Consider the following 27941-nt stretch of genomic DNA (forward strand, 5'->3'; position numbering starts at 1 on the left):
AGCAGCTTGAAACATGGTGAGGTTGGTTCTCCTTGCTGCGATTCGAGTCACATTCTTATGTCGCTGTATACACCAGAAAAGTGGGTGGGGATGTCTTCTCCTGATGCTCATTACTCAATTTATTGCGCATGCAAACACACCCACCTACCCAGCTCCTATTCACCAGAGCTGTCGTCAAGAGTATGTGCAATGACTATCTGAAATGTACACATCTCAGCTTAACCGTAGCTTCTGTTTTCAAACCGGATGGAAGCTGGTTTGAGGGGGAACACATCAGACAGGAATATTTCTCAAGAAGCTACAAGATACCTATGGATTGTAGCTAATGTCATGTGCCCATGGCTTCAAACACCAGTGATGGGAGCGCACTGGAGCCAGAGTAAACAGGAATGTGGTGTTGTTGCGGGCATTCGTCGGTCTCCAGAGACAATGGAGTGCACTTTTCGGGGTGACATCAAACTGCCACAATAGCAGCACCAAAGTGCATAGCTGTCAACCGTCCCTCATTTGGTGGGAAACTCCCTTATCCTAGCGCCGTGTCCCGCTGCTGTCCCTTATTGATAATGTCCCTTAAATTTCCCGGGTTTCAAATGAAGCAGCTTCTCCCCCTCCCTCCCTGCCAGCCAAGGAGGAGGGAGGCTCCAACTGTGTTGCTTGGCTGCCCGGCCCACCCCTCTCCGGAGGGGGAAAGTGGAGGAAGGACTGCAAGCGCTGCTCCCATAGATTTGTAGTGGTAGAGTAGCATAGATGGTCTGATCTGCGGGTTTACTTCAGGCGCTATTTCCTCCCACCCCTCTCTTCCTCCCACCCCGCCTGATGGAACTGAAAGCTGCAGATGGAGCACGAGAGAAAAGATACAGAACTGCAGCTGCATCTTTGTAGCTTAGACTTTGTTTTGCACGAAAGTGGTTGCTGCTTGTAGTTTCATCAGGTGGTGTCTTGAGCAACAACCTCTGGAAACGAAAGGCTAAAAACCGGCACTGCTCTCCCAAATTATCTGGTCCCTTTTAACTTCGTATTTCAGCGGGTTGACTAAAATCCCTTATTTTGGCTGCTGATCCCTTATTTTTGAGGCTGCTAGTCCCTTATTTTCAAATCTGTAAGTTGACAGCTATGCCAAAGTGACCTCCCTGGGGTGCAAATTTGGTAAGCGTGTATGGCAGTCCTGGGCTACCCAAATGACAAGACCCCTGTCTCAGCCTTGCTGATGTGGACCAAAGGAAAGCAGAGCAATATGGTTGGCATCTATGTGGCTGCAGGGATTGCCGGAAGGAGGCTTACAAAGTGCCGTCCAACCATCATAGGGACTATTGTTTTGTGTAGGTTTACTCCTCGTAGTTTTATTTCTCCTAGATATGCTACCTTTCCAAACTGACGAGCCCCATCTGCCCTTTACAGCATATGCAAGCACTGCCTTCTTGACCATTGAACCCACTATTGGTCTCGTTCACTGAATCCACTGGAGCCTGCAGGGGAAATCCCTAACTCACTCAGGGTTTGAGACCCATCGGCTACCCTCATCTGATTAGCCGGCCAGTCAAAGCTGTTCCCAGGGTGTGCAGGGTGAACTGAGTGCAGAGTGGGGGACCAAATGTACGCAGCCAAAAATCCAGCTAGATTTGATTGTTGTTTAGTTGCTTAGTCGTGTCCGACTCTTCGTGACCCCATGGACCAGAGCACGCCAGACACTCCTGTCTTCCACTGCCTCCCGCAGTTCGGTCAGACTCATGTTTGTAGCTTCGAGAACACTGTCCAACCATCTCGTCCTCTGGCGTCCCCTTCTCCTTGTGCCCTCCATCTTTCCCAACATCAGGGTCTTTTCCAGGGAGTCTTCTCTTCTCACAAGGTGGCCAAAGTATTGGAGCCTCAGCTTCAGGATCTGTCCTTCCAGTGAGCACGCAGGGCTGATTTCCTTAAGAACGGATAGGTTTGATCTTCTTGCAGTCCATGGGACTCTCAAGAGTCTCCTCCAGCACCATAATTCAAAAGCATCAATTCTTCGGTGATCAGCCTTCTTTATGGTCCAGCTCTCACTTCCATACATCACTACTGGGATTAGGATTTAATTTAATCAGGATTAGGCTATGCCACAGTGAACGCCCAACCTCTGGATTGGGGGAGCCTGTTTCAGAGTGTACAATCAAATAAGACACTCGCTTTTCTTTATTCAAAGTATTTGAATATACACTGGAGGGTAGGAAGAACTACCAAAAAGTGTTAGTTCCCCAAACACCCGATTTGCAGTGTTACGCAATTTTGTGAACCAGCCAAAGTTTAGTTTGATTTCCAAAGGTCTCGGTCAGCAGGAAGCCATGAGAGAGAGAGAGAGGAAAAAATGATGTATGTCATAACTGGGATGTTGACACAGAGGAGGAAGAAAAAGAGACAGAACCGTCAGCCAGGACTTTGGCTTACCAAGAGAGGGAAGGAGAAGAAATATTTTCCCTCTCTCATAGCGGAGGGCTAAAGGCAGGATCACACAGAATATCGACAAAACAATGAGCGAAAATCAAACGGTCTGAACTGAAGCGGAAAGCGTTCTCATCTTTACAGAGTCCTTCTAATAGGTAACATTTGCTTCTCATCTGGTTTTCTTTTTAAAGAAGAGTGTGAGTATATTTTCTATCAAATACAACACACACACACACACACACACACACACACACACACAACATAGTTTGGTCATTTTAAGGGAAAATAGGATCAATTGAAGAAGGATTAGACGAATTAAGAAAAAATGAAAAGGAGATCTATCTCATACCTTCCAACATTTCTCAGATGAAAATAAGGGGATTACAGCCTCTCAGCTGAACCTACCTCACGGGCTTGTTGTAAAGAAAAAAATGTGTGAGGGAGGGGATTATGTACAACGCCTACAGATAAATGGAATGAAATAAAATCTGCAAGCTGCCTTGAGTCCCTGTCAGGGAAAAAAGGTGGGTAATAATAATAATAATAATAATAATAATAATAATAATAATAATAATAATAGAAACTGTGAGAATGATCAGGAGCATACAAGAGAGTAAATCCTATTGAACTCAGTGGGACTTAGTTCTGAGTAAAAAAATACTTAGGTTTGCTGAACAGTCTTTACCCAGTTACCTGGGATAAACTCAATTGAATACAGTGGGATTTACTTCTGAGTAGACAGTTTTAAGGCTCCATTTACAATAAAGGAATAAACACTTTACATGTTTCCTAAGAAATGACGGGCTTCTAGTGCATTGCAATTAAAGAAGTTAAAATGGATTTGTGACATTTTCCTTCAAAATTATAGGAAGGGCTTTGAATGCCAGTTTAACAATTTCCTTCATTTGGTGCAGGTATTTTACTTTCAGTATAAACAGGACTCTGTTTTTGCACCTATACACATACCACTTTTAATTGTTCTCTCAGACATGGAGGGGACAAAAATGTAACACCGGGACATTCTGAGATCAAATCAGAATCGGGACAGCTTCTGTAATTCCGGGACTGTCCCAGGAAAATCAGGACACTTGGAGGGTATACTATCCAACAAATACAGTCATTTGTTTTGATTATAGGTTATAGAAAATAATGAGCTTTGTAAGGGGGGGGGATAGCCTTACCTATTGTAGTAGATTGAATATTATATTAAACAGAGGGTTCTTAATTCTACTTGTGGGATATATTGAGCTTTAAAGAAATGTAATCTGAATCCTGAAATACTGTCAATCGGGAGAGGGGGTTAATTTATATTTACACTTCAATCAATATTACTTTTGTAATAAATCTGAAAGAGCCGGTCTGTTGAGGATGCTTTGATCCTATCCAACTAAAGTTGTTAATGCTTAAGGTAATTGTGTGACTAATAACTCATTGGCTTCACTGGGGTTTGTTTTAAGCACAACTAATTTTTCATTGGATTGGATGCAACATGGATGCAATAAGCTTGCTATTACATGTGACATAAACCATGATCTTTGGTTGCTAATGAAGCACTACTGAACTCTTTCAGATTAGCCAACATGGGTTGGCAGCATATTGTTCCTGGAATAACCCTCTTGTTGCTCAAGCTTACAGGGACATCCCTGTTCCTTGTTTTCAGTAAGTATTGGTCAGGCTTTAGTTTCAAGGCTGCCTTTCTACTTTCATATTTATTTTCACTTGTCATATCCATCATTTTTATTGTATTCTGTATGTGTCAATGACAATGTCCCCTTAGTGCTGTGAAAAAGTTGAATAGGAGGTTACTAGGAAAGGAATAAAAATGAAAGCTGCCAATATTATAATGCCTTTTCTTAGCAAATCTGTGGTGAGCCCACACCCGGAATACCGTGTACAGTTCTGATCTCGACACCTCAAAAAGGTGTGGAAAGGGTCAAGGAACGCGATGAATAGGCTGGAACAAGCCCACCATGAGGAAATGTTAAAGTGTGATGGACTTTTTACCTTGCGAAAAGGTAAAGGTGAGGGAGGCATCACAAAGGAAGTAGGGTTTTTCCTCCCTCTCTTATAATATTGAAGCACTAAGGGAGCTGAATGGCGGGAAATTCAGAACAGGCAAAAGGAAGTCTTTCTTCATGCGGTGCATAGATCAAACCATGGAAATTGTTTTTTGCAAGATGTTATTATGGCCACAAACCTGGATGGCCTTAAAAGAGGTTTAGTCAGCTTCATGTAAGGCAAGGCTAACAATGACTAAAAGCGATATGACGGTTGCTAGGCAACACGAGCGAGGAGTGTGCTATTGCACTCACATCATGCTTAGGGCCTCCAAAACACATCTGGTCACTTTGAGACCAGGGTGCTGGACCAGATCGGCCTTTGTCCTGATCCTGCAAGCTGAGTGCTTCAAAGTGCCTTTGTACACATCCCTCAGTCATCCCTCAGAGCCATCAAGTGACCATTATTATCCCAATAGTGCAGATAAGGGGCTGACAGAAACAGAGGCTTGCCTAATAAGGCCATTAAGTGACTTATTGTCTGCTCTTAGTGCTTATGATGGACTTGCTGTCCTAGCCGACAAGGAAATATGACTGCGTGCATACTGAATTTTAGCAGCCATGTTAAGGAGTGCTCATCAGACAGACGCCATTCCAAATGTTCTTGTTTTCAGTTCCACAGATCTTCCCTAGGGGAAACTTCAGCTTCATTCCTGAGGGGAATTATACAGGTAACACTACAACAGTTCTCTGGGGAATCTCTGAGCTTGTAAAAATAATGAAGGGTGGTTGTATGGGTTTTGCAAACATTTTCTTGCTGAAAAATGCAATTCTTTTTTTTTCACCGTTTCCGCAACAGTCATCGATCAATGATGATATAGTCCTGATTAGCTGTCACTCTTATTTGACTTTATTTTGCAGTGAATCAGTAACACGGTCACATATCCAACCTTGATTGACTACATAGCGTTGTGATGTCACACGCTATGCACACCCTAATTGGCAAGGCCCAGCCACTGTACTACATCAGAAAGTATTTTCCTCTTTTGAATATGGTGACATCATAATATAGCCAAATTTGATTTGCTAACAAATCTGAGACATCATTCTGTTCATGATGCAGTTCCTGACTGGTTGAAATAATCCATGTGACAGGAAGTAGAGAGAAGCACCAGTCAGTTTGGCAGCGGCGGCAGGGGGTGGGGTGGGAAGTGATGCTGAAACAGTTACAGCCAATAGAAAAGAAATGGTTCTTCACATAGCTGTCAACTTTTCCCTTTTCTTGCGAGGAATCCTATTCGGAATAAGGGAATTTCCCTTAAAAAAAAGGGAAACGTTGACAGCCATGGTTCTTCACCAAACAGGATAGAATAAAAGGAGAATACTTATACAACGCAGGTGGGACGCGGGTGGCGCTGTGGGTTAAACGACAGAGCCTAGGACTTGCCGATCAGAAGGTCGGTGGTTCAAATCCCCACAATGGGGTGAGCTCCCGTTGCTCGGTCCCTGCTCCTGCCCACCTAGCAGTTCGAAAGCACATCAAAGTGCAAGTAGATAAACAGGTACCGCTCCAGCGGGAAGGTAAACGGCGTTTCCGTGCGCTGCTCTGGTTCACCAGAAGCGGCTTAGTCATGCCGGCCACATGACCCGGAAGCTGTACGCCGGCTCCCTCGGCCAATAAAGTGAGATGAGCGCCGCAACCCCAGAGTCGGCCTCGACTGGACCTAATGGTCAGGGGTCCCTTTACCTTTACCTTTACTTATACAACAGGGAAGGAGAATCTCCAGTACAGAGGCCAATCTAGGTTAGTCAGGAGTTGTAATTTGGCCTATGAGGCAATTTCCCCCCAGGCATACCCATCTGTCTCATATTATGACATCAAGTGTGGGTCAGGTAAAGCCATGGATGAGTGCATTTTGAACCTTTTTACATTTGGCACCGAATGCAAGTCGCTCTGGAATTCGTTCCACTCAGGGGCTTAAAAGTAGTGCTGATCCCTGATGCAAGCAGGGTGTTATGTACTGAATTGAGTAGGATCCAAAAGGCAGCAGTCTGATTGGTCCTAGAACAATAAGATTCAGAATGCAGCAGTCTGATTGGTCCACAGGAGCCACCCAATCCAGCTCCAGGTGGAAGTGAATCCGCAACCTGATTGGCCTACAGGAGAATCCCGGAATTAGCCAATCACGTGGGGCCCATTTTGTAAATAATGTATATAAGGCAGACATTCTGGGGGAACTTCCATTCCTCCTCACCACTATGAGCTGAATGAAGAGCATGAAATCCACTCTCGACTCCGAGTATATTTCACAGGGTATAAAGATTAGGTGTTGACTGAAAGCTCTCTCTCTCTCTCTCTCTCCAGGGATTTTTGCAGCTATAGCTTGAAGTCATGATTCATTCAGGCTCTACAGTATTGAAATCAATTTTTAAAAAATAGTTTGAAAAGTTAATCATGACATAAGTCAGGTTGATTTCAGTGGGAACTAATTACAATTATGTACCTTTTATATTTGACTTCACTTAATAATGCTTTCTTTTGAAATGTTTAAATTTTTTTTGTTAACTTTGCTCTGCTAAACGTGCATTCTGCAGTTGACCTCCCCTGTAGTTTTTTTTTTAAAAAAACCGTTTAGGATAATTTTTTAGGTAAAGGTAAAGGGACCCCTGCCCATTAGGTCCAGTTGTGACCGACTCTGGGGTTGTGGTGCTCATCTGGCTTTATTGGCCGAGGGAGCCGGCATGCAGCTTCCGGGTCATGTGGCCAGCATGACTAAGCTGCTTCTGGCGAACCAGAGCAGCGCAATTTTTTAGTTTCCTGTTAATTATGTTTGAATGAATGTTAATTGTATTTAAATGTATACTTTATATTTGACTTTCTTCAGTATGGTTTTATTCAATTTTTTTTTATTTGCTGTATTAATGTAGGTTGTAAACTGCTTTGAGACCCCCCCCCCCAAAAAAAAAAATATATATAAAGCAGTATAGAAATGAAATTTAAAATGAATAATTAACTCAATCCAGATTGAATCCAAAGTACGGTATTTTTGGAAATACCTATCAAAATTTACCCCAAATCTAAATAGTAGAATACTACAGTTGTACAGCTTTTCAAAGTTGATTAATAGAGGCCAAAAATGTATTTGTTTTCAGAACTGCTGACTACTCCTAACCTGCCTGAAGCAAGAGCTACAAGTGCAACCACAGGTATCATGTCATTTGATACCAGTAGTATTAATTATATTGTGCTGTAAAAAAAAGAAAGAAAAGAGCTGTTATGGATCTGTTTTCTAGTTGGGAGAGAGCATTGGAGACTTTTAATGGTTTTCATAATAAATTGTTTATTTTTAAATGTACAGATTGAGGAGATGGAAAACAGGCAGGGAGGCAGGCACACACACACACACACACACACACACACACACACACACACACACACACAGTCACAATAATAATCTGGAAGCTGCATCATTCTGGCACCCTGAATGTTCTGGCAAGTCCCTGTAGGTGGTTCTTTTGTGGCACCAGTAACATATGAAAATCCACAACTCTGGGAATAGTAGTAACTACACAACCTTTAGAAGACATCTGAAGGCAGCCCTGCATAGGGAAGTTTAAAAAAATGTTTTATTGTGTTTTTTTATATGGCGGAAGCTACAATGGTTTAAAGTGGGACGATATTGCTTTAATTGTATGATGTGGATGTGGTTTAATTATGAACATGCAGAGGTTGTGAGTGGGTCCTGGAACACAGTTGTAATAGGGACAACAACAACAACAACAACTTTATTATTTAGGGTATACCCCGCCCATCTGGCTGGGTTTCCCCAGCCACTCTGGGCAGCTTCCAACGAAAGATTAAAAGTACATTAAAATACCAGTCATTAAAAACTTCCCTAAACAGGACTGCCTTCGGATGGGACTCCTTGCCAATACATGTTCAGCGAACATACTGGGGGGCAGAAAGCAAAAGAACACAGTTGGCATATTTGGTAGATAAATATGTAACTAAACCAATACTCCTAAACTACGCTGCCTTTTTTCAATTTAACCTTCCATATATCCAGTGGGAGGCCTAAGAACCTTGTTGTAGATCTTCTCTCCGTCCACTCACTGAAGGAAGAGGGACATACACAAAATTACCCCACCTGCCCCTCAGTGGAGGCATGCATGCAGTTTCAGCAAGATTAAGAATGCCAGGCTGGGGGTCTAGGAAAGCAGCAAGCAGGCACCTAAGATGGCATTTGAATGGGGCCAAAGTCCTGTCTGGTGGTGACAGTTTGTGAGTCACCATTCCCTTCTAGAGTTGGAATTTTCATTATTAATATTGAGTTCTTGATGTGTTCATCTGCTTTTATCATGCTGCAGTCCAGATTCCTCAGAAGCCTCCTACATGGGAAAGACACAGAGGGAGTGAATTTTGGTTTACTGAAACCAAAGAGGTTTGGTTCCACTGCCGATTAGATTGCATGCAATGGAGCTCCGACCTAGCGATCATCAGTGATAGAAATGAACTGGTAAGATTGAGCTCACTTTGATGGGAGAAAAAAAAAATGTGCCACTGGAGTTAAATTTCTTTAACCAGGGATAAGGAGAGTTGAGAACATCTTGCACAGAATTCACACCATACCTGTAAAGCACATCCAAGTCACATTTAAAGTACATGAATTTCCCCAAAGAATCATGGGAATTGTAGTTTGTTAAGTGTCCTGGGAACATCCTTCAAGACAGTCTTCAACAGCGTGGTGGCCTCCAGATGTTTTCTGCTGGCTGGAGTTGTAGCCAAAAGCATCTGGAAGTTACTAGAGTGACGAAAAGTGTGGTATCGTTTTCATGTGGTCTGAATGCATCATTGTCCTTGAAGGCAAAAATAGATTCTTCTGCCTTAGTGGGAGCTGGCAAATAGCATCCTTTTTCATCTGACCGTCCTTGCCAGTTGTGATTTCCTCTGCCCTGATTTTCCTCATTCATTCATTCATTCATTCTTCTCTTGCCAGGAGTTTATTCAGAATAAAACTGCAATGGGTTCTTATTTCATTGGACTGACGTATACAGTGGCTCAAAACAAATGGCTATGGATCGACGGCACAGAACTCAGGAATAACCTGTATGTGTGATATTCTCTTTCACCCTTCTTATGGTGGGTGGGTTACATTCTCCATGGGGCATTGTCTTCACTCACTGGCCTTGTTTCTGGAAAGCTCTCTGTTGTATAAAGGTAAAGGGACCCCTGACCATTAGGTCCAGTTGTGACCGACTATGGGGTTGCGGCGCTCATCTCGCTTTATTGGCTGAGGGAGCCGGCGTACAGCTTTTGGGTCATGTGGCCAGCATGACTAAGCCGCTTCTGGCGAACCAGAGCAGCGCACGGAAACACTATTTACCTTCCTGCTGGAGCGGTACCTATTTATCTACTTGCACTTTGACGTGCTTTTGAACTGCTAGGTTGGCAGGAGCAGGGACCGAGCAACGGGAGCTCACCCCGTCGCAGGGATTCGAACCGCCGACCTTCTGATCGGCAAGTCCTAGGCTCTGTGGTTTAACCCACAGTGCCACCCCCGTCCCTCTCTGTTGTATATAGTACTGGAATACCTTCAGATAAGATGATGCTCAGGATGACTTGATGCCAAAAAGGGTATCCTGCATATTGAGTTGCTGTCAAGAAGTGGTAATTTCAGCAAACACAACTTTTCTTATGTCTGCATGGCAAGTTGCATCTGCCAGAATGCCCTCTTCTGCATTACTCCCAAAGATATATTCTTCAACATCTCACAGATGAAAACAAGGACACTGCCATAACATCTCTAGGCTCAGTTCACATGTAATGCTAAGTCCCAACAGGGCTTCCTCCCAAGGTGAAGTCTGGCAGGACCTAGGTGAAGTCTGGCAGGACAGCTTACTCTTTGGAATTAACCCCTTCATGCATTTAGACTTAAGCATGCTGGTTATATGAAGCTGGTTATCCCACACGGTCCTGCTTTGAAAAAGACAAACCATGTGACAGAGTCTGGATCATATACTAATCCAAATGATGGGTTAGCCCACAGCAGTGTCCACATGCTTGTGCAATTGTGCTAAGTCATACTTTGGTTTAACGTTACATATACGGTTCATCGGGTCCTAGTGTCACACCGAGACTCTCTGCCAGAATCTCTCCCCTGTTATTAATCATGGTTGAATTCCACTCGCCATACGCTGCATTCATTCCCTCTTCCAATCAGCAGTTCAAATCCGTGCGATGGGGTGAGCTCCTGTTGCTCTATTCCAGCTTTTGCCAACCTAGCAGTTCGAAAGCACGCCAGTGCAAGTAGATAAATAGGTACCACTGCAGCGGGAAGGTAAACGGCGTTTCAGTGTACTCTGGCTTCCATCATGGTGTCCTGTTGTGCCAGAAGCAGTTTAGTTGTGACCCACATGACCCAGAAAGCTGTCTGTGGACAAACGCTGACTCCCTCAGCCTGAAAGCAAGATGAGCGCCGAACCCCATAGTCGCCTTTGACTGGACTTAACCATCCAGGGGTCATTTACCTATTTTACCTGTCGTTCCCTATGACACATCCTGTACTGCACAGATTTAAAAACCTTGTGTTTCTTCCTTTGCTTAGTGATCAGAACACAAGTGTTTTCTACTATGTTGGCCTTGTCTGCACAGTTTATTAAATTATGGTTTGTTTGATTGTCTGAACCTTGTCTGGTGGCTTCACTGATTTGCTGCCATCAAAGCATCATCTGAAGCCATGGTGGTGGCTTATTTAAATTGGTTTAACTATGAGGAAGCTATTGATTAGTCAGTTTTCTCAGAAAAGTGAAACAGAAAGCAACTTACAACCTCACATCATGTTGCAGGGTTGGGGATGAAGGTGGGACCTGAGTCTGAAAAAGCTGAGGACAACATCTCCAGGGAGTTTTTAGATGTTCCTAGGGAGTTTTTGTGGGACGCAGGTGGCGCTGTGGGTTAAAGCCTCAGCGCCTAGGGCTTGCCGATCGAAAGGTCGGCGGTTCGAATCCCTGCGGCGGGGTGCGCTCCCGCTGCTCGGTCCCAGCGCCTGCCAACCTAGCAGTTCGAAAGCACCTCCGGGTGCAAGTAGATAAATAGGGACCACTTACCAGCGGGAAGGTAAACGGCGTTTCCGTGTGCGGCTCTGGCTCTGGCTCTGGCCAGAGCAGCTTCGTCACGCTGGCCACGTGACCCGGAAGTGTCTCCGGACAGCGCTGGCCCCTGGCCTCTTAAGTGAGATGGGCGCACAACCCCAGAGTCTGTCAAGACTGGCCCGTATGGGCAGGGGTACCTTTACCTTTACCTTTAGGGAGTTTTTAAGCTGAGGGAGTTAACAAGCTGGCCAACAAGGCACCTCCTGTCCATTTACTAGTGCCATCTGGTTCCCCTAACTACTAGCCTGAGAAGCAAAATGAGCACGGAGGAGCAACACTGGGAACTGGCCATTTTGGGTGGGCAATGTCTGGGGCTTTGATCTACACAACCCCTTCCTCTGCTTCTCCATCAAAGTTAGCCTTCTCAGGAAAGGAGTTGCTGATCAGGGCCTTAGCCAATGATCAGCCATTATACTTAGTTGTAGCAAACATGGTCAGCTTCACAGTTCTGCTGCACTCTGTTTTTACAGCTTTGCAATGAGACCAAAAGCGGCGGATGATGAATGTGCAACTCTTGCAGCAGGAGAACTGAAACCAGTGTCATGCCACCAAGAACACCACTGTATCTGTGAGAAGAATCCTGTGTAGTTCATCTGAAACAGCACCATGCAGTGACGTAGCAAGGAAGAAGACAGAACCATGGACTTTTATTCTGGGACATTCTCAGCTCTCTCTGGTGGAGCCTTCTCCATGCAGAGAAGATGCTCTAACCCTTCCCTCAGGTTGGACTTCAAAGCAATGAATGGAAATGTTATGTACTGAAGTTCTCACCCTGGGCCAGCAGGGGGATACTGTAGATAGTTATGCAAATAAGGGATCGAAAGTGACGTTCAGTGATTGGATAGTTTTAGAAAATTGTAACAGTTACATTGTACTGGAGCTCTATATAAGCAGGCTGACTGAACCCTTCAGTTCAGTTCTGTTCTGGCCTGTAAATAAACAAGAGCTGTTTGAAGAATCGCTGTGTCGTCTGATATGTTCACCCACAACATAACAGGAAAAGCATTATAATTTCCTAATAACTAAAATGTCTTTAAACCTGTCTCCAAGTCCACACACTGATGTGTGCTTTTCTATTTTACATTTTTGAACTGATAATATCAGAAATGTGTAAGCAGAATAAGAATGGCTATTTTGAATCTTAGAGGCTTTGGCCTAGCGTTGCGTGCTCTGCAATTCTTTTGAGCCATGAAAATTCCCAAGAGTCCAGCATAGGCCTAGCTTTTCTTTCTTTTGGAATGAGGCAACTGGTGGTTTACTAAGCCTTTTGTGTGATATATGGTTTATTTAAACATAGATACAGGTTGGGCATAGATAGCAGGTTCACAGTTTCTGAGGAACGTTGGAGGTCATGTCAGTATTAAACCCTGCTGCCTTCTTTAAGGGCAGTAGTGTGCTTTAAGTATATGGTATTCTATGCAGCCTTAGTTTAGGGGGGAGAGATAAGTGTCTGGTTATGTATTGTTATGTATCATTTGTGGACCAAAAACAACACCAGCAAATACGGGTCATATTTGCTGAAGTGATTTTCATTCCAAACATGTGATGAGTCAGTACTGGCATTTCTCACTCCTGTATCCATTTCCATTGGATTTCTCTGACATCTCTACCAGACAATGACTTAAGGGCGCTTCCAGATGGAGCTGTTCATTCGCACAAAATTTGGTGGTCGTCCTCCACTTTCTGGTGCAATTAGCCCATCGCTTTTCTAAGTGCAATTAGTCCAATAAGAAAAATGAAAGAAAGTTGCACCGGAATGTGCAAGTTAATGACCAGTGGCCAACCACATTGTATGCAGAACATCGAGCTGGTGATTGCTTGACAAACAGGTGATGTCATATCACCTCCCTGCGAGTTTTGTGCAAAAATATAAGCTGGAATCCCCAAGGAACAGCCGATCTGGAAGTTCCCTAAGCTGACACTTTGCCGCCAGCACAAAACACTAGCGTGTTTTTTTTCCTTCTGCAACCACACATATCCTCAGACTGCTTATCCAAGCAGTGTGCATTGTTGGAGATGCTTTAATTAGCACAACCGGAGATTCGGTAGTCATTGACACGCAAACACATGCCAAACACACAGAAGAGAAAGCAGAACTGCCCCTGCCACTCCATCTCTGTGTGTTTGGCGGAGGGTTTGTCTGCGCAGGGATGGGAGCTGATGGGTGTTCCAACCCGAGGGCCAGGGCCAGAGGGGTACATTCCCACTCACCCCTCCATGTGTTTGATATGCATGTTTCCATGGTCCTCAGATGTGTTGATTTCAGGTGAATTAGTGATACACTGCTCCCTTAAGGACATCTGCTCTTGAGATCAACGCCCCCACTGCTTTCCACCAGTTGTTCCCAGGGAGGGTGGCATAGCTGTCAACTTACAGATTTGAAAATAAGGGACCAGCAGCCTTGAAAATAAGGGATCAGCAGCCAAAATAAGGGATTTTAGTCAACCAACTGAAATACGAAGTTAAAAGGGACCAGATAATTTTGGAGAGCAGCACCGGTTTTAAGCCCTTCGTTTCCAGAGGTTGCTGCTCAAGACACCAGCTGATGAAACACTGCAATTAAATAACTACAAGCAGCAATCACTTTTCACGCAAAACGAAGTTCAAGCTAAGAAGATGCTGCTGCAGTTCTGTATCTTTTCTCTCGTGCTCCATCTTCAGCTTTCAGTTCCATCAGGCCGGGCAGGAGGAAGAGAGGAGGGGGACAATAGCGCCCGAAGTAAACGCGCAGATCAGACCATCTATGCTAGTCTACCACTACAAAGCGCTTGAGGTCCTTCCTCCGCTTTCCCCCTCTATGGTTAGCCCTTGGAACACCTGCCCGCGCCTCCGCCTCCACCTCCTCTCTCTGAACTGCTTTTTCTATGGTTGCCCTCGCTCTCCTCTCAAGGCTCCTCAGCAATTCATAGGCCGTACCAGGCTGCCCATCAGCCACAGTATGGCCTAGTGGGAGCAGCGGCGGCAGGCAGAGGGGAGGCCCCAGGCAGAGACGCTCAGTTTGGTGGCCATGAGGAGGATGGCGGCGGAAGGGCCCGAGGCTCCCACCAGTCCCAGCAGGAAGGGGCTCCCGGGGGCTGAGGCTGGTGAGAGGAGGCCAGAGGGGGGCAGGCCGGGCAGCCAAGCAACACAGTTGGAGCCTCCCTCCTCCCTGGCCGGCAGGGAGGGAGGGAGGGAGAGGAGCTGCTTTCTTTGAAACCCGGGAAATTTAAGGGACATCATCAATAAGGGACAGCAGCGGGACACGGCACTGGGATAAGGGACTGTCCCGCCAAATAAGGGACAGTTGACAGCTATGGAGGGTGGCCACAATTTAAAATTCATCAATAAAAAGAGTTAAAAGAAATTTCAGCCACATGGATAGGATGTTTCTTGTGTGATCAAGACTTTTGATATTAATTTCTTAAGTACTGGGGGTTAGGCAGAAGGAGATGGACTCCCATGTCCTGTTTAGAAAACGGAAATTTGTCAAGTCTAGCTTGTAATGAAGAGCTGAGTCCATTAAAGGTTGAGTCAGTTTGGGGAAGGGCTGCAGAACATGCTTTGCAAGCGGAGGGTACCAGGGTCAATCCCTAACATCTATAAGTTTGCCTGGAAAGGTCCTTTCTCTGAAACCCTTGAAAGCCACTGCCAATCAGTGAAGACAACACTGAGGTAGCTGGACCAATGGCTTGACTCCATATAACACAGCTTCCTAAAGGCCAAAGCCATGTTTCCTCTTTTGCCTCTGATCTCCCTCATTCCAATATAGATAAGAGGTTGAATAAACCAACAATTTATTCTAGCAATGCCAACCAGCATGGAAAATATGTGTACGTAGAAAATAATGATAATAATAATAATAATAATAATAATAATAATAATAATAATTTATTACTTGTACCCTGCCCATCTTACAGGGTTGCCCCAGCCACTATGGGAAGCCTCCAACAGAATATAAAATAACACACAGCAAAACATCAAACATTAAAAACTTCCGAGTACAGGGCTGCCTTCAAAACATCAAACATTAAAAACTTCCGAGTACAGGGCTGCCTTCAAAACATCAAACATTAAAAACTTCAGGTGTCTAACTTTTCAGATGCAAGTTGCATTACAATAATTAGCATGTTTTGCTAACACAGGAAGCTGTTATTTGGTAATCTTCCAAAACAGTAGCGGTTTTTGGACAAATGAAGGACTCCCCCTCCAACAGCGGAAGAAAATGTTCTGTCTTGAAATATAGGAAGTTCTGCGTTGAGTGGTTAGGAGAAGTGGTCATTGAGGTTTTATTGCATGACTGGTCTTAGGAAAGGGATATAGTCTTGTTCTCTAAACTCCCTGAACCCTCTTTTCTGAGTAGAAGAAAGTATCTTTCACATGTGGCAAGGCAAGAGAGATCATCTGACCAACAAGCAACAGGGGGAATTGTTTGAGACTTCCAGTGCGGCAGGAAAGGAGAGGAAGATCAAAAGGCAAAAGCAGATTTACACACTTGCGGCTCCTTTATGTCAATGCAGAAGTGCAACTGCATAAGACAAGCTTTTTTCCATTAAAAATTAGTCTAAAAATTGGGGGTCATCTTATACATGGAGAGTGCATAGGGGGGACATGGGATTGGCTGCTGCTGTGAGCCAGAGATTGTCAGCGGCTATTGGGCATGTTATTGGTGGCTGTGGCAAGGGCCAGTGTTGATTGGCTGTCGCTGCGGCAATTGGGCGGGCAATTGGCGGCTTCTGCTGGCGAGGGGACAGACGATCTCCCCCCATTTTCTTAATTTGGAGTCCCTCAAAATAAGGGGCGTCTTATACACGGGGGCGTCTTATACACGGAAAAATACGGTATTTGCAGTGTTTATAGGGCCACTCATATATTTGGCTGGATAAAAGTCTTCACATGCGAGAGAACATGCCTCCCTTTCCAGGGTTATGCATAACAAGAACTGAATCAGGTCCAAAGTTCCTTAGCAGAGTGAAGAGTCTTAATTCCACATTGCTGAGAATCTCCCATACAGAGGAGAGCGACTATACCTTCTCCTCACAAATCCAGCGGTTTACTACGGAGCAAGGTGCTGAAGTGACAAGGTGTAATCCAAGCACAGCACAGTCATAAATTCTACTTCTGATATTCAATCTGTGAAGGGAAGAGAACTGAAAATTAGCAGGTTCAGTTGGTAGAGCATGAGGCTCTGAATCTCAGGGCTGTGGGTTCAAGCACCAAGCTGGGCAAAAGATTCCTTCATTGCAGGGTTTTGGACTAGGTGACCCTCGTGATCTCTTCCATCTCTATGATTCTATGATTCTATACTTCTACAAGTTGTTAGCCTCAGCCGCTGCTTGGGAGACTCCCGCGCGCCTGTCTGCGTGGTCCCTTTTACTGTCCCTGCACAGAACTTGCTGAGCCAAGGAAGGCAGGACAGCTGATGGCAGATCAACATGGCTGGGGTATAAATATATGCTTTTTGTTTTTGTTTTTAAATGTGGGGCCTTTTGCTATCCCTGGCCCCACCTAGATGCCAGGATTTTGGAAGTCCAAAACTGGTAACTTTAATACGGTGGCCTACAGAACCTGTATCCTATTGTGTCTGAACAAGAATTGTTACCACCTGCAGGGCCGGCACACTCATGAGGCAAGTTGGTGGCGACTGCCTCAGGCGGCAGGACCCACAGGGGCAGTGGATCTCAATAGAGATCTTTTATTTCTCACTTGTTCTTGATGCAGATCTTCACTCACCCTTTCTTCCCTGGTGAGGAGAGGAGACACCATTTTGTGGTTTGCCTCAGGTGCCAAAATGTCTTGGCCTGATGAACACTGGCCGCAATATCGTTTGCAGGGACAGGATGTGTTCAGTAGATGCACCCAGCATCTTTCCCAAATGCTTAAGTGCTACTTAGAAGCGCTCATTACAGTGGTACCTCGGGTTACGAACTTAATTCGTCCCAGAGATCCGTTCTTAACCCGAAACCGTTCTTAACCTGAGGCACGCTTTCACTAATGGGGCCTCCTACTGCTGGCACACGATTTCTGTTCTCATCCTGGGGCAAAGTTTGCAACCCGGAGTTTGTAATCTGAAGCATTTGTAACCTGAAGCGTTTGTAACCCGAGGTACCACTGTATACTATTAGCACTCTGAAGAATGGGCATGATCATTTCCCTGTTGCATACACACATATTGACAGGATCCCCAGAGACAACATTATGAGACCTATCCTCTGCCATTTTTTAAAAAAGCTGAAGGTCTCTTGTGCTTCATCGTTATCCTTGTAATAGCCACATAAGGTGGGTGAGTGTTACGGTCCACATGTTGCAACAGTGGTACCTCGGTTCTCAAACGTCTCCGTTGATGAACGTTCTGGAACCTGAACACCAAAAACCCAGAAGTAAATGCTTCCGTTTTCGAATGCGCCTTGGAAGTTGAACGGCTTCCATTGCATTTCCCCCCCAAATTTTCTCAATTCCATTTGCAGACAGCCCTTTGCGCCTCAGTTTTCAAACGTTTCAGAACTTGAACGATCTTCCAGAACGGATTACGTACGAGAACCGAGGTATCACTGTAAGGGGGATAGAATGCTGAGTAACAGAGGCTTTCTTCCCCATCACTTTGTGACAAACAATAAATGACCAGAATGATAATCAACATACATGTCAGGGTCATACGCTCTGTTGTCAATCCATCTCCACAGTCCCTTGGAACCTTGCTGTGTTAAGCCAATGAAATACTCAAAATGTTTTGTTCTGTTGAACAGGAACATCTGGATGGGAGGCATTTGCAGAATAAGTAAGAGAAAACACAGTGAAATCCAAGAGCTCTGATATGGGAATGCAATGCAGTAATGGGGGGCAGGGCGGTGGTGGTTCTTGTCTTTAGCAAGGATGTCTTCTGGTTTTGGGGTGTGATAGGAATTTAGAGGTCTTAGATATATGGTAATGTTCATAACCGCACGTACATAGATCAGCACAGGAAGACCGACCTGAAGCCATTTTGATTCCTAAACTGAGCAAATGTTTTCTCTGCAAGGTCAAAGTGGAAAAGCCTCCCCATTGTCTTTTCCTTCACAAATCCTGTCTTAAGGGTATGTGTGTGTTTGAATAGGGTGTGAGCCTGTGACCTGGCCTAGGAACTAAGTATCTATCATTACAAAAGATTGGCCAGGCTCCCCAGACAATCCAGTCAAGAAACCTGCTAGATAGGAAATAAACAAGGACAAGAGAAAAACAACATTTAAATTTCTGTTTAGACTGCCTTTTTCTGTGATGTATGTATGATGTTTCTGCAGGTGGTCTTGATCTACAGGGTGGCAATTTCAAAAGTCTTTATAAGGCCTTGCACAATATTTTTCTGGGTCCTCCTCCTTTCCTGCGAGTGAGGGGAGCACCCTGTTGCAACAGATCAATAAAGATCAAGCTTACTAGCTGCTTTGCTTCTCAATATTCTCTGGTTGGCCTCTGTTATTTTCTCCTACCCAATAGGGAACCTGTGTTAAGGACTCTATATGGGCTCTTGGATACCCCATAAGGGAAAAGGGCAATTTTTGTTTACAATAAGGGGGTCCTTGGGCAAGCAGCGTAGTGTGGTTTTCCACAAGCCACATCCACACCTAGACCCTCAAGTGTCCCTGTTTTCCAGGGACAGTCCCAGATTTACAGAAGCTGTCGCAGTTTCTGATTTGAACCCAGAATGGCCTGCTTTTTATTGGAGAAATGTCGGAGGGTATGGAGTTATCTGACCCCTAAGCCGTCTGAAGGGATGCAGGTGGCGCTGTGGGTTAAAGCCTCAGCGCCTAGGGCTTGCCGATCGAAAGGTCGGCGGTTCGAATCCCTGTGGCGGGGTGCACTCCCGCTGCTTGGTCCCAGCGCCTGCCAACCTAGCAGTTTGAAAGCACCTCCGGGTGCAAGTAGATAAATAGGGACCGCTTACCAGCGGGAAGGTAAACGGCGTTTCCGTGTGCGGCTCTGGCTCTGGCCAGAGCAGCGATGTCACGCTGGCCACGTGACCCGGAAGTGTCTCCGGACAGCGCTGGCCCCTGGCCTCTTAAGTGAGATGGGCGCACAACCCCAGAGTCTGTCAAGACTGGCCCGTACGGGCAGGGGTACCTTTACCTTTACCTTTTAAGCCGTCTGAAGGCAGCCTTGTAGAAGGAAGGGGTTTTTTTTTAAAAAAAAAGTTTAATGTTTTATTATGTTTTTATATATCTTAGAAGCAGCCCAGAGTGGCTGGAGTATCCAAGTCAGATGGGTGGGGTTTCAAATAGTAAAATTAATATTATGGAATAGGACGTCCCTATTTTCACTGGAAAAATGTTGGACTGTATGCTCACCATTTAAAGCACCATGATACCACTTTAAACAGTCATGGCTTTCCTCAAAGAATTCTGGGAGCTGTAGTTTCTTAAAGGTGCTGAGTGTTGTTAAAGGTAAAGGGACCCCTGACCATTAAGTCCAGTCGCGGATGACTCTGGGGTTGCAGTGCTCATCTCGTTTTACTGGCCAAGGGAGCCGGCGTTTGTCCGCATACAGTTTTTCCAGGACGTGTGGCCAGCATGACTAAGCCGCTTCTGGCGAACTAAAGCAGCGCACAAAAATGCCGTTTAGCTTCCTGCCGGAGCGGTACCTATTTATCTACTTGCACTTGACATGCTTTCAAACTGCTAGGTTGGTAGTAGCTGGGACCGAGCAACGGGAGCTCACCCCGTCGCGGGGATTTCAACCGCCAACCTTCTGATTGGCAAGCCCTAGGCTCTGTGGTTTAGACCACGGTGCCACTGAGTGTTGTTAGGAGACCCCCTGTGGGTTAAACTACGCTGGCCAATAAAGCGAGATGAGTGCCGCAACCCCAGAGTCGGCCACGACTGGACCTAGTGGTCAGTGGTCCCTTTACCTTTACCTATTCCCCATTCTAAGCCTGGTTTAACAGCCAAACCCTTTTTCTCCACAGGGAACGCCTTTAAAAACAAATCTAAACTATTCATGACATTCATTCTAGTTGTGCAAATGGTACCATGTCTTGTCTAGCCCTGAAAAGTTAGCAACTGTGAACTATTTTATGAAAGCAGGCCAATATTTCGATCACAGAACACCATGCTTATTTTTTTTGTTGCTTTCCAAAGCAGTCCTGTCTTCTCACCAATTCTGCTTTGTTGTTGACAACAGCAAGATGAGCATTTGATTGGGCACAGTCCTCCTGGCTGTCATTCCATGTTTTTTCTTCAGCAGAAAAGAAGTAGCATTTGCCAGCATAAAGTACCCATCTTATGGGGCAGCCTGTAGAAGTTAGGAGAAACAGGAGACGACTGGATTTAATATATACAAAGGAGCAGAAATTCCCATTTCCCCCATGAGCTGTTTTTATTACATACCATCTTTTACTCCTGATGGGGTGAGAATGGGGTCTCCTTGGAAGAAGATCTGTGAAGCTGAATGAAAAAGACTCATAAGAACCTGTGAACTCAGCACATTTATTACCCGAACAGAGGGAGTCAACTACATTAGTCAAAAAAACAACGTTTTAAATGCAACACCAGATGGCACTGTAGAGCACAAAACTTTTCTATGAGATTTTACATAGCGTTTTTTCTTTTATAGTGATTTAATTTATGACTTATTTATAGCGTTTTTTCCGCTGTGTGTAGATCCACCCAAGGATGTTTCAGAGCAGTACATTTCAGATTTTCTGCTTTAAGTGAATGCTTTCCACCTTGGCCAAAGAACCCCTACAAGTAACAGAGGATGATGGGACATCCTTTAGGGCAAACACTCAGTCATCCAAGGGACTTTCAGGCAGACACACACCATACATTTAAAGCACATGACTACCCTCAAAGCTGAGGCTCCAGTACTTTGGCCACCTCATGAGAAGAGAAGACTCCCTGGAAAAGACCCTGATGTTGGGAAAGATGGAGGGCACAAGGAGAAGGGGACGGCAGAGGACGAGATGGTTGGACAGTGTTCTCGAAGCTACCAGTGTTCTCGAAGCTACTAATAAAATAATACTAATACTACATCCCAGTAGTGATGTATGGAAGTGAGAGCTGGACCATAAAGAGGGCTGATCGCCGAAGAATTGATGCTTTTGAATTATGGTGCTGGAGGAGACTCTTGAGAGTCCCATGGACTGCAAGAAGATCCAACCTATCCATTCTTAAGGAAATCAGCCCTGAGTGCTCACTGGAAGGACAGATCCTGAAGCTGAGGCTCCAATACTTTGGCCACCTCATGAGAAGAGAAGACTCCCTGGAAAAGACCCTGATGTTGGGAAAGATGGAGGGCACAAGGAGAAAGGGATGACAGAGGACGAGATGATTGGACAGTGTTCTCGAAGCTACCAGCATGAGTCTGACCAAACTGCGGGAGGCAGTGGAAGACAGGAGTGCCTGGCGTGCTCTGGTCCATGGGGTCACGGAGAGTCGGACACGACTAAACGACTAAACAACAACAACCCTCAAAGAATCCTGGGAACCTTCGTTTGTTAAGGGTACTGGGAATTGTAGGCCTTTGAGGGGGAAACTGCAGTTCCCAGAATACGTGTGTGTGTGGGGGGGGAGTCACAGGATTTAAATGCATGTTGGATGTCTGGTGCGAATCTGCTCCATATTTGCTGGTCCTCACCATTGCCCACATGAAATGGGAAAGTACCCTTGAATCAACATTGTATATTTGTCCTGGTCTGGTGCATGGAATGCATGTTGTTTTGTAGTTGTGTGATGTGTGCTCATACTGTATCGCGAAGGCCATTGTCTATAAACATTGTCTATGCTGTGTGCTGTTTTCCCCTCCCCTCATTTACTACGACCCCCCCCCCCCAATGCTCTAGATACCTGAAGCCCATTGTGGGCTTGCACAGGTATGTATTTTAAAATAAAATATAATAAAACATTTCGTCTGTGAAATGGTGTAATAAACAAAGCCATTATTTCCAAGTATGTTTGAAAGTGGGAAAGACAGAGGCAATTTTAAAATTGTGTATGCTTAATTGGGTATTATACCTGAACTAAGTGGTGGTTTTTCTTTGCTTTTCTCTACCCTAAAAGTCAGTTAAAGTCAGTTACACCTCACTTCAGTTGCTGATACTCTGTTGTTTTATTCTTATTGCTTTTACTCATTGGGGTTATTCTTCTTCTAGTGTTTAAATTGTTTTATTAATGATTGGAAAATCACCCTGGGAGCATTTTTTAAAATTTATTTTTCCTGAAGCTGCAGGACAGAAACTTATTTGTTCGTAAGTAAATATCCTCTGGCAGGGGAGCCGGATCTTCCTCACAAAGCAACACTCATGAGGCAGAAGTTGGTAGCTCTCTGATAAACCACATGACAAACCACCAGTGACAACAGCCTGTCCTGCGCTCCCTTTGGAAACACCAGACATTTGGTTAATGAAGTCATGAAGACTTCCGTTTTTCAGGAAGAAGGACTTTCGCTGCCATGGGTTTGTTGCGCAATGTGGGCCAAAATTAAGTAATAGCTCTGTGCTGTTGATAAAATAGCCTTGCTGCCCTCCCACTCCTCAGAGACTGTGTCTCCACGCATATGAGAACAGGGAAGGCTCAAGAAATTTTGCTGCCTGAGGCAAAGGTCAAGATGGCCACCCCCAGTGCTTTTTTTCCTTAAAAAAATACCATATTTTTTTGCTCTCTAAGACTCACTTTTTCCCTTCTAAAAAGTAAAGGGAAATGTGTGTGCGTCTTATGGAGTGAATGCAGGCTGCACAGCTATCCCAGAAGCCAGAACAGCAAGAGGGATTGCTGCTTTCACTGTTCAGCGATCCCTCTTGCTGTTCTGGCTTCTGAGATTCAGAATATTATTTTTTTTCTTGTTTTCCTCCACCAAAAACTAGGTGCGTCTTGTGGTCTGGTGCATCTTATAGAGCGAAAAATACGGTATGTTTAGGGGTAATTTCATTTTGATTCAAGAAAACCACCATTTAATAGTTCAAATTGGGGGAAAATAAATACAGTAAATGGACAAAAGTACAAAGATTCAGAAAATGTTTAGGGGTATGCGTACCCCTGCGTCCCCACAGAAAAAAAAGCACTGGCCACCCCCAGTTTCACATACAGAAGCCGACTGAACTGGTAGTTGAGTCTTAGGCAGTGTACACAACATATATTAAAAACACATGGCTTCCACACTCCCGAGAATCCTGGGTAATGTGGTTTACCTTTCACAGAGCTACACCCTTGACAAACTACACTTCCAGTGGTCCTTTAAGGGTAGTAGTGTCCTTTAAGTGTATGGTGTTCTATGCAGCCATAGTTCAGGGCTAGCAATGGGACAATGGCCTCCATCACACAACTGAAGCCTAATTTAGGGTACCCAGGGCAGACCATGTGGAACCCACAGAACCGTCCTCTTAACCCTTGGGCACTGCTCCTCACCCTCAGTGCCCGCTTCCAAAAGAAGTTGCCTCACTCTGTCTAATGGTAGGACTGGATCTGCCTGAGAATGAGTGAAGCTCTGGGGAGAGTCAAAAGAAGTTCAAGCAGAGGAGAAGTTCAGAGATGATGGGTTCTTTTCACCCAGAAAATCCTGTCATAAGTCAGATAAATTAAGGATTTATACAATTTTGTAACATGCAGAGAATAGCATCTATAGAGAAAACAGAGATTGGAACTGAGGGAGGGGGGAAATAGGGGGGGAATTAAGGATGATATGTTTTAAGATAATATGTTTTGTTTAAATTCCTAATAAAAATATTTAAAATAAAAAACAGAAAATCCTGTCATCATTTCTTAATGCAATCTGATGACAGTTTGAATTAATCTCAAATGACAGTTAAGAAGAGCTTATTTTCATTCCTGGTGCAGTCACACTCACCCCTTTTACCATTTTTCAAACTGTTTTGGTACATTTCTTTATCTTTTTTAAAAAGCTGTTTGATCAGAGGCAACCATAGGACAAAACAATTTGGTACAACCCATCAGGGCTAGGGCAAGGTTTCTTTACAGGCCAGCAGAGATAATTCCCCAAGCAGCCGCATATTACAGGATCAAGAGTTGGCCAGAATGTCCCCCACGCCCCCAATTTACTTTTTAATTTCAGTAATCTAAAAATCACATTGCTGTGTCCAGGGCTTTTTTCTGCCAGAAATCACTGGAACTCAGTTCCAGCACCGCTCAGGTGGGTGCCATTGCCATTCTAAGAGAACAAGGGAGGCGTTCACAGTGGGTTCCAGCCAGTGGCGTAGCGTGGGTTGTCAGCACCCGGGGCAAGGCAAGTAATTTGCGCCCCCTAACCCGTGGATTTGCCCTAACCCCAGAAGTTGTGCCCGGTGCGGCCGGCCCCCCCTGCACCCCCCACGCTACGCCACTGGTTCCAGCACCCCCTTTTCTAGAAAAATAGAACTGGCTATGTCCCACATTAGTTTCCTGGACATCTAATACAGATTAGAATCCCCATTTTATCCATAAGAGAACAAATCTCAAAGTCCAGACATATGGCCCTTGAATATCTTCCCCATGTCAGTTTAAGGAGGGAGGATTTTCACGAGAAAAAATTATATGGTGGTGGGACTAAAAGGCCAAGCCCTCCTTAATTCTGGATAATGGTATAGTTTAGACCCTAAAGGGGCTTTCAAACTGCTGTGCTGTGCTTTGAAGTCCCAACAATCAGTACTCCAAAGTGCAGCATCACCTGACGCCATCCCCTGACAGGGGATGGGGAGACAAGGAACTGGACCTGCTGGCCAATAATGATTCACCACCCCTGTCTTAGGGGTAGCTGATGTGGTGCTCTCCAAATGTTGCTGGACTACAACTCCCATCAGCCTTAGCCAGCATGACCAATGGACAGAGATCATGGGAGCTGTAGTCCAACAACATCTGAAGGGCACAACACCATTTGTTATAGGTAAACTGCACTATCCTGTGATTCCAATTTTGATTTGCAATGTTGGTTTCAAATTGCAAGCTGTTTATGCTCTTTGTCTTTGATAACTGCTTGATTTTATTTCAAAAATCCTAAACGAAGGTTTGCAATAATAAAAAAAGAGCAAACGAACCCTTTGCAAATGGCAGTCAGGTCAGCCAAAGCAGACTCTACTGAAAGTTCACATTCAGCATGATACTCACCATAGAGAAGGAACAGTGAAGTGCCTATTAGCTTAATAACTAAGAGAATCATGAGTGGAACTATGCAATCCCACTTCATTTCTCCCAGCAAGCTAGCCACAAGAAACTTAAGAGGAAACCTCTGTGTACGGCACACACGTTGAAATCTTCAGGTATGTCTCCAGCACTGGCTACATCTGAAATGTAAAAATGCCCATGATTAAAAGGCGCCAAAATATAGAGGGTTCTGGGTGCCTGAGCACCCACAAAATTTTTGTTGCGGGTGCTCAGCACCCACACCTCAGGGCCCCGACACAACTTTTGAGGTCTTGCAAGGCCGTAGACAGCATCATCATGTCAGGACACACAAAAAATAAGCTTACCAGAATGAAAACAGGGCTTTGCCTTCTTCCTTTGTTATTCCTGAAGAGGTGGCTGTCCCGAATGGGGCTCAGTTACGCTGTTTCTCACTACTTGGCTTTCACGGGTGTCTTGCATCTGCTTGGAGAATGATGACTTAAATGTTTCCTGCAGCTTCGGATGACTCGGAGAGATGCGTACACCAAGCAGCCGTCTTAGAAATGCACATGCTGAACTTCCTCTCTTACAGACCAGTGTTTCTGTTGAGCAACTCAATGTGTGTGTATGTGTGTGTTGGCAGGGAAAGTACAGTGCTTGCAGTGGCTTAGTGCTAAAATAGGTTCAAGTCTTTGCCCCACTGAGCTAGTGGTTATTAATCAGAAAAGGACATACAGAGAGGTGATGGATGGGTGGGAGACAGGTCAGAGAGAATTTTCCTAAGGATGTGAGGCTGAGGGAGGGGAAGAGTCTTCAGGCGAGAGCTGGGAAGACTCCCTGCTTTGTATATGGATTGAAGATTAAGATATAATTATGACAGAGGGCTAGATATAGTTTTGTGTTTTATTAGGATTACTCTTGTTGTTATTCTTCATGTTCTTTTTCTCTCTGCTTCCTCTTTTCTTCTTTTTACTCTTGATCTTTTTATGTTCTTTTCTCTTTCCTTTTTGTCTTTTTGATTTTATTCGTCCAAGATATTTACTGTATTGTGGAAACCTTAATAAAATCTTGGGGTGGGGGGAAGAGAGAAAAGGACTGGAGTCAGACCAAAAGTAAAAGAAATTTAAATCAAAACAAGATACAAAAATGATGAAAACATAAAAACTTGGCAGTAAGTAGGGTTGCCATATTTCAAAAAGTGAAAATCTGGACACAAATGTTGTTGAGCTTTTTTTTGGGGGGGGGGCAGTTGGGCACCATTGCCATTCTAACAGAACAAGGGAGGTGTTATGTACTAAGCTTGGATCCTAGAACAATAGGCTAGTAGGTTTGGGGGCCAATTCAATCACTGTTTTACAAGTTGCAATTGTTGTTGTTGTTGTTTAGTTGTTTCGTCGTGTCCGACTCTTCGTGATCCCATGGACCAGAGCACGCCAGGCACTCCTGTCTTCCACTGCCTCCTGCAGTTTGGTCAAACTCATGCTGGTAGCTTCGAGAACACTGTCCAACCATCTCGTCCTCTGTCGTCCCCTTCTCCTTGTGCCCTCCATCTTTCCCAACATCAGGGTCTTTTCCAGGGAGTCTTCTCTTCTCATGGGATGGCAAAAGTATTGGAGTTTCAGCTTCAGGATCTGTCCTTCCAGTGAGCACTCAGGGCTGATTTCCTTCAGAATGGATAGGTTTGATCTTTTTGCAGTCCATGGGACTCTCAAGAGTCTCCTCCAGCACCATAATTCAAAAGCATCAATTCTTCAGCGATCAGCCTTCTTTATGGTCCAGCTCTCACTTCCATACATCACTACTGGGAAAACAAGCTGCAATAAAGAGCATGGAATCACTACAGGACTCCAAGTATATTTCAGGAGGTATTCATGGTGAGTTCCAGCACCTCCTTTTCTAGAAAAATAGCACTGCCTATGGGAGGGGTGATATTTCACACATTTGGTCCCTCTGTCATTTAGGGCTTTCAGCAGTAGCACAATCACCTTCACGTTGGGTCTGGAAAAGAACTGGCAACCAATGCGGCTGTTTTAAAACTCACATAATATAAATTCCAAGTGGTACCTCAGCCAGTAATGTGCCTGCTGTGTTTTGGATCAGTTGGGCTTGCTTGTCAAAGGGATGGTAAAAGGTTTTCCCTATTAGGGCAGAAGCAACACTACCATGAAGCAGTGTGTGGCGTCCATGCTCATGTGGTGGATATAGGACTTAGGGATATAGGATGGGAGTGGGAGTGGGAGACAACCAGATCTAACCCACAGGAAAAAACCCACTGAGAAGTCTCCCACAAATGCCTCAAAGTAATGGAAAACATTAATCTCCTGTCCTGTCACCATCATCAACA

At 44.7% G+C, this 27941-nt stretch overlaps 2 protein-coding genes and 1 long non-coding RNA gene across 6 annotated transcripts in view; 2 read left to right on the plus strand and 1 right to left on the minus strand.

The window, feature by feature from the left end:
• The window catches only part of LOC307206509 (killer cell lectin-like receptor subfamily B member 1B allele B), a 44203-nt gene extending 31684 nt beyond the window's left edge, over positions 1 to 12519 (plus strand). The window contains exons 1-7 of one of the 3 annotated variants that reach the window (XM_079959849.1): positions 2224 to 2609; positions 3983 to 4071; positions 5084 to 5140; positions 7563 to 7616; positions 8778 to 8926; positions 9407 to 9516; positions 12032 to 12519. In XM_079959849.1, the coding sequence (XP_079815975.1) occupies positions 3993 to 4071; positions 5084 to 5140; positions 7563 to 7616; positions 8778 to 8926; positions 9407 to 9516; positions 12032 to 12149 (567 nt within the window). In that variant the 5' untranslated portion in view covers positions 2224 to 2609; positions 3983 to 3992 and the 3' untranslated portion in view covers positions 12150 to 12519. Of the gene's footprint in view, positions 1 to 2223; positions 2610 to 3982; positions 4072 to 5083; positions 5141 to 7562; positions 7617 to 8777; positions 8927 to 9406; positions 9517 to 12031 lie in introns of those variants that run through there. The other 2 variants (XM_079959848.1, XM_079959850.1) reach the window with 2 other exon arrangements.
• The window catches only part of LOC307206610, an 85647-nt gene that overhangs the window by 49566 nt on the left and 8140 nt on the right, over positions 1 to 27941 (plus strand). The window lies entirely within an intron of this gene.
• On the minus strand, positions 16375 to 26172 carry LOC307206513 (C-type lectin domain family 5 member A-like). 2 transcript variants are annotated; one of them, XM_079959857.1, is made up of 6 exons: positions 25963 to 26172; positions 25601 to 25770; positions 20894 to 20950; positions 20662 to 20798; positions 18180 to 18289; positions 16375 to 16670 (listed from the first exon to the last, which is right to left on the minus strand). In XM_079959857.1, exons 2-6 carry the CDS (start codon positions 25677 to 25679, stop codon positions 16562 to 16564), a joined length of 492 nt encoding a protein of 163 aa, XP_079815983.1. In that variant the 5' UTR covers positions 25680 to 25770; positions 25963 to 26172; the 3' UTR covers positions 16375 to 16561. The 2 variants fall into 2 exon arrangements, with proteins under 2 accessions (XP_079815983.1, XP_079815982.1); XM_079959856.1 differs by having other exon boundaries at positions 25601 to 25776.

Source organism: Podarcis cretensis (genome assembly GCF_951804945.1).
Source record: "Podarcis cretensis genome assembly, chromosome: 17".
Taxonomy (NCBI): domain Eukaryota; kingdom Metazoa; phylum Chordata; class Lepidosauria; order Squamata; family Lacertidae; genus Podarcis; species Podarcis cretensis.

Excerpts from the sequence above, each read along its gene's own strand:
- LOC307206513 (XM_079959857.1), bottom strand. The coding sequence starts at position 25,679 with ATGAAGTGGGATTGCATAGTTCCACTCATGATTCTCTTAGTTATTAAG. Across the intron at positions 20,799-20,893 it reads CCCATCAGGAGTAAAAGATG|GCTGCCCCATAAGATGGGTA; the intron begins GTATGTAATAAA and ends TAACTTCTACAG. Across the intron at positions 16,671-18,179 it reads AGAGCGTATGACCCTGACAT|ATTGAATATCAGAAGTAGAA; the intron begins GTATGTTGATTA and ends TTCCCTTCACAG.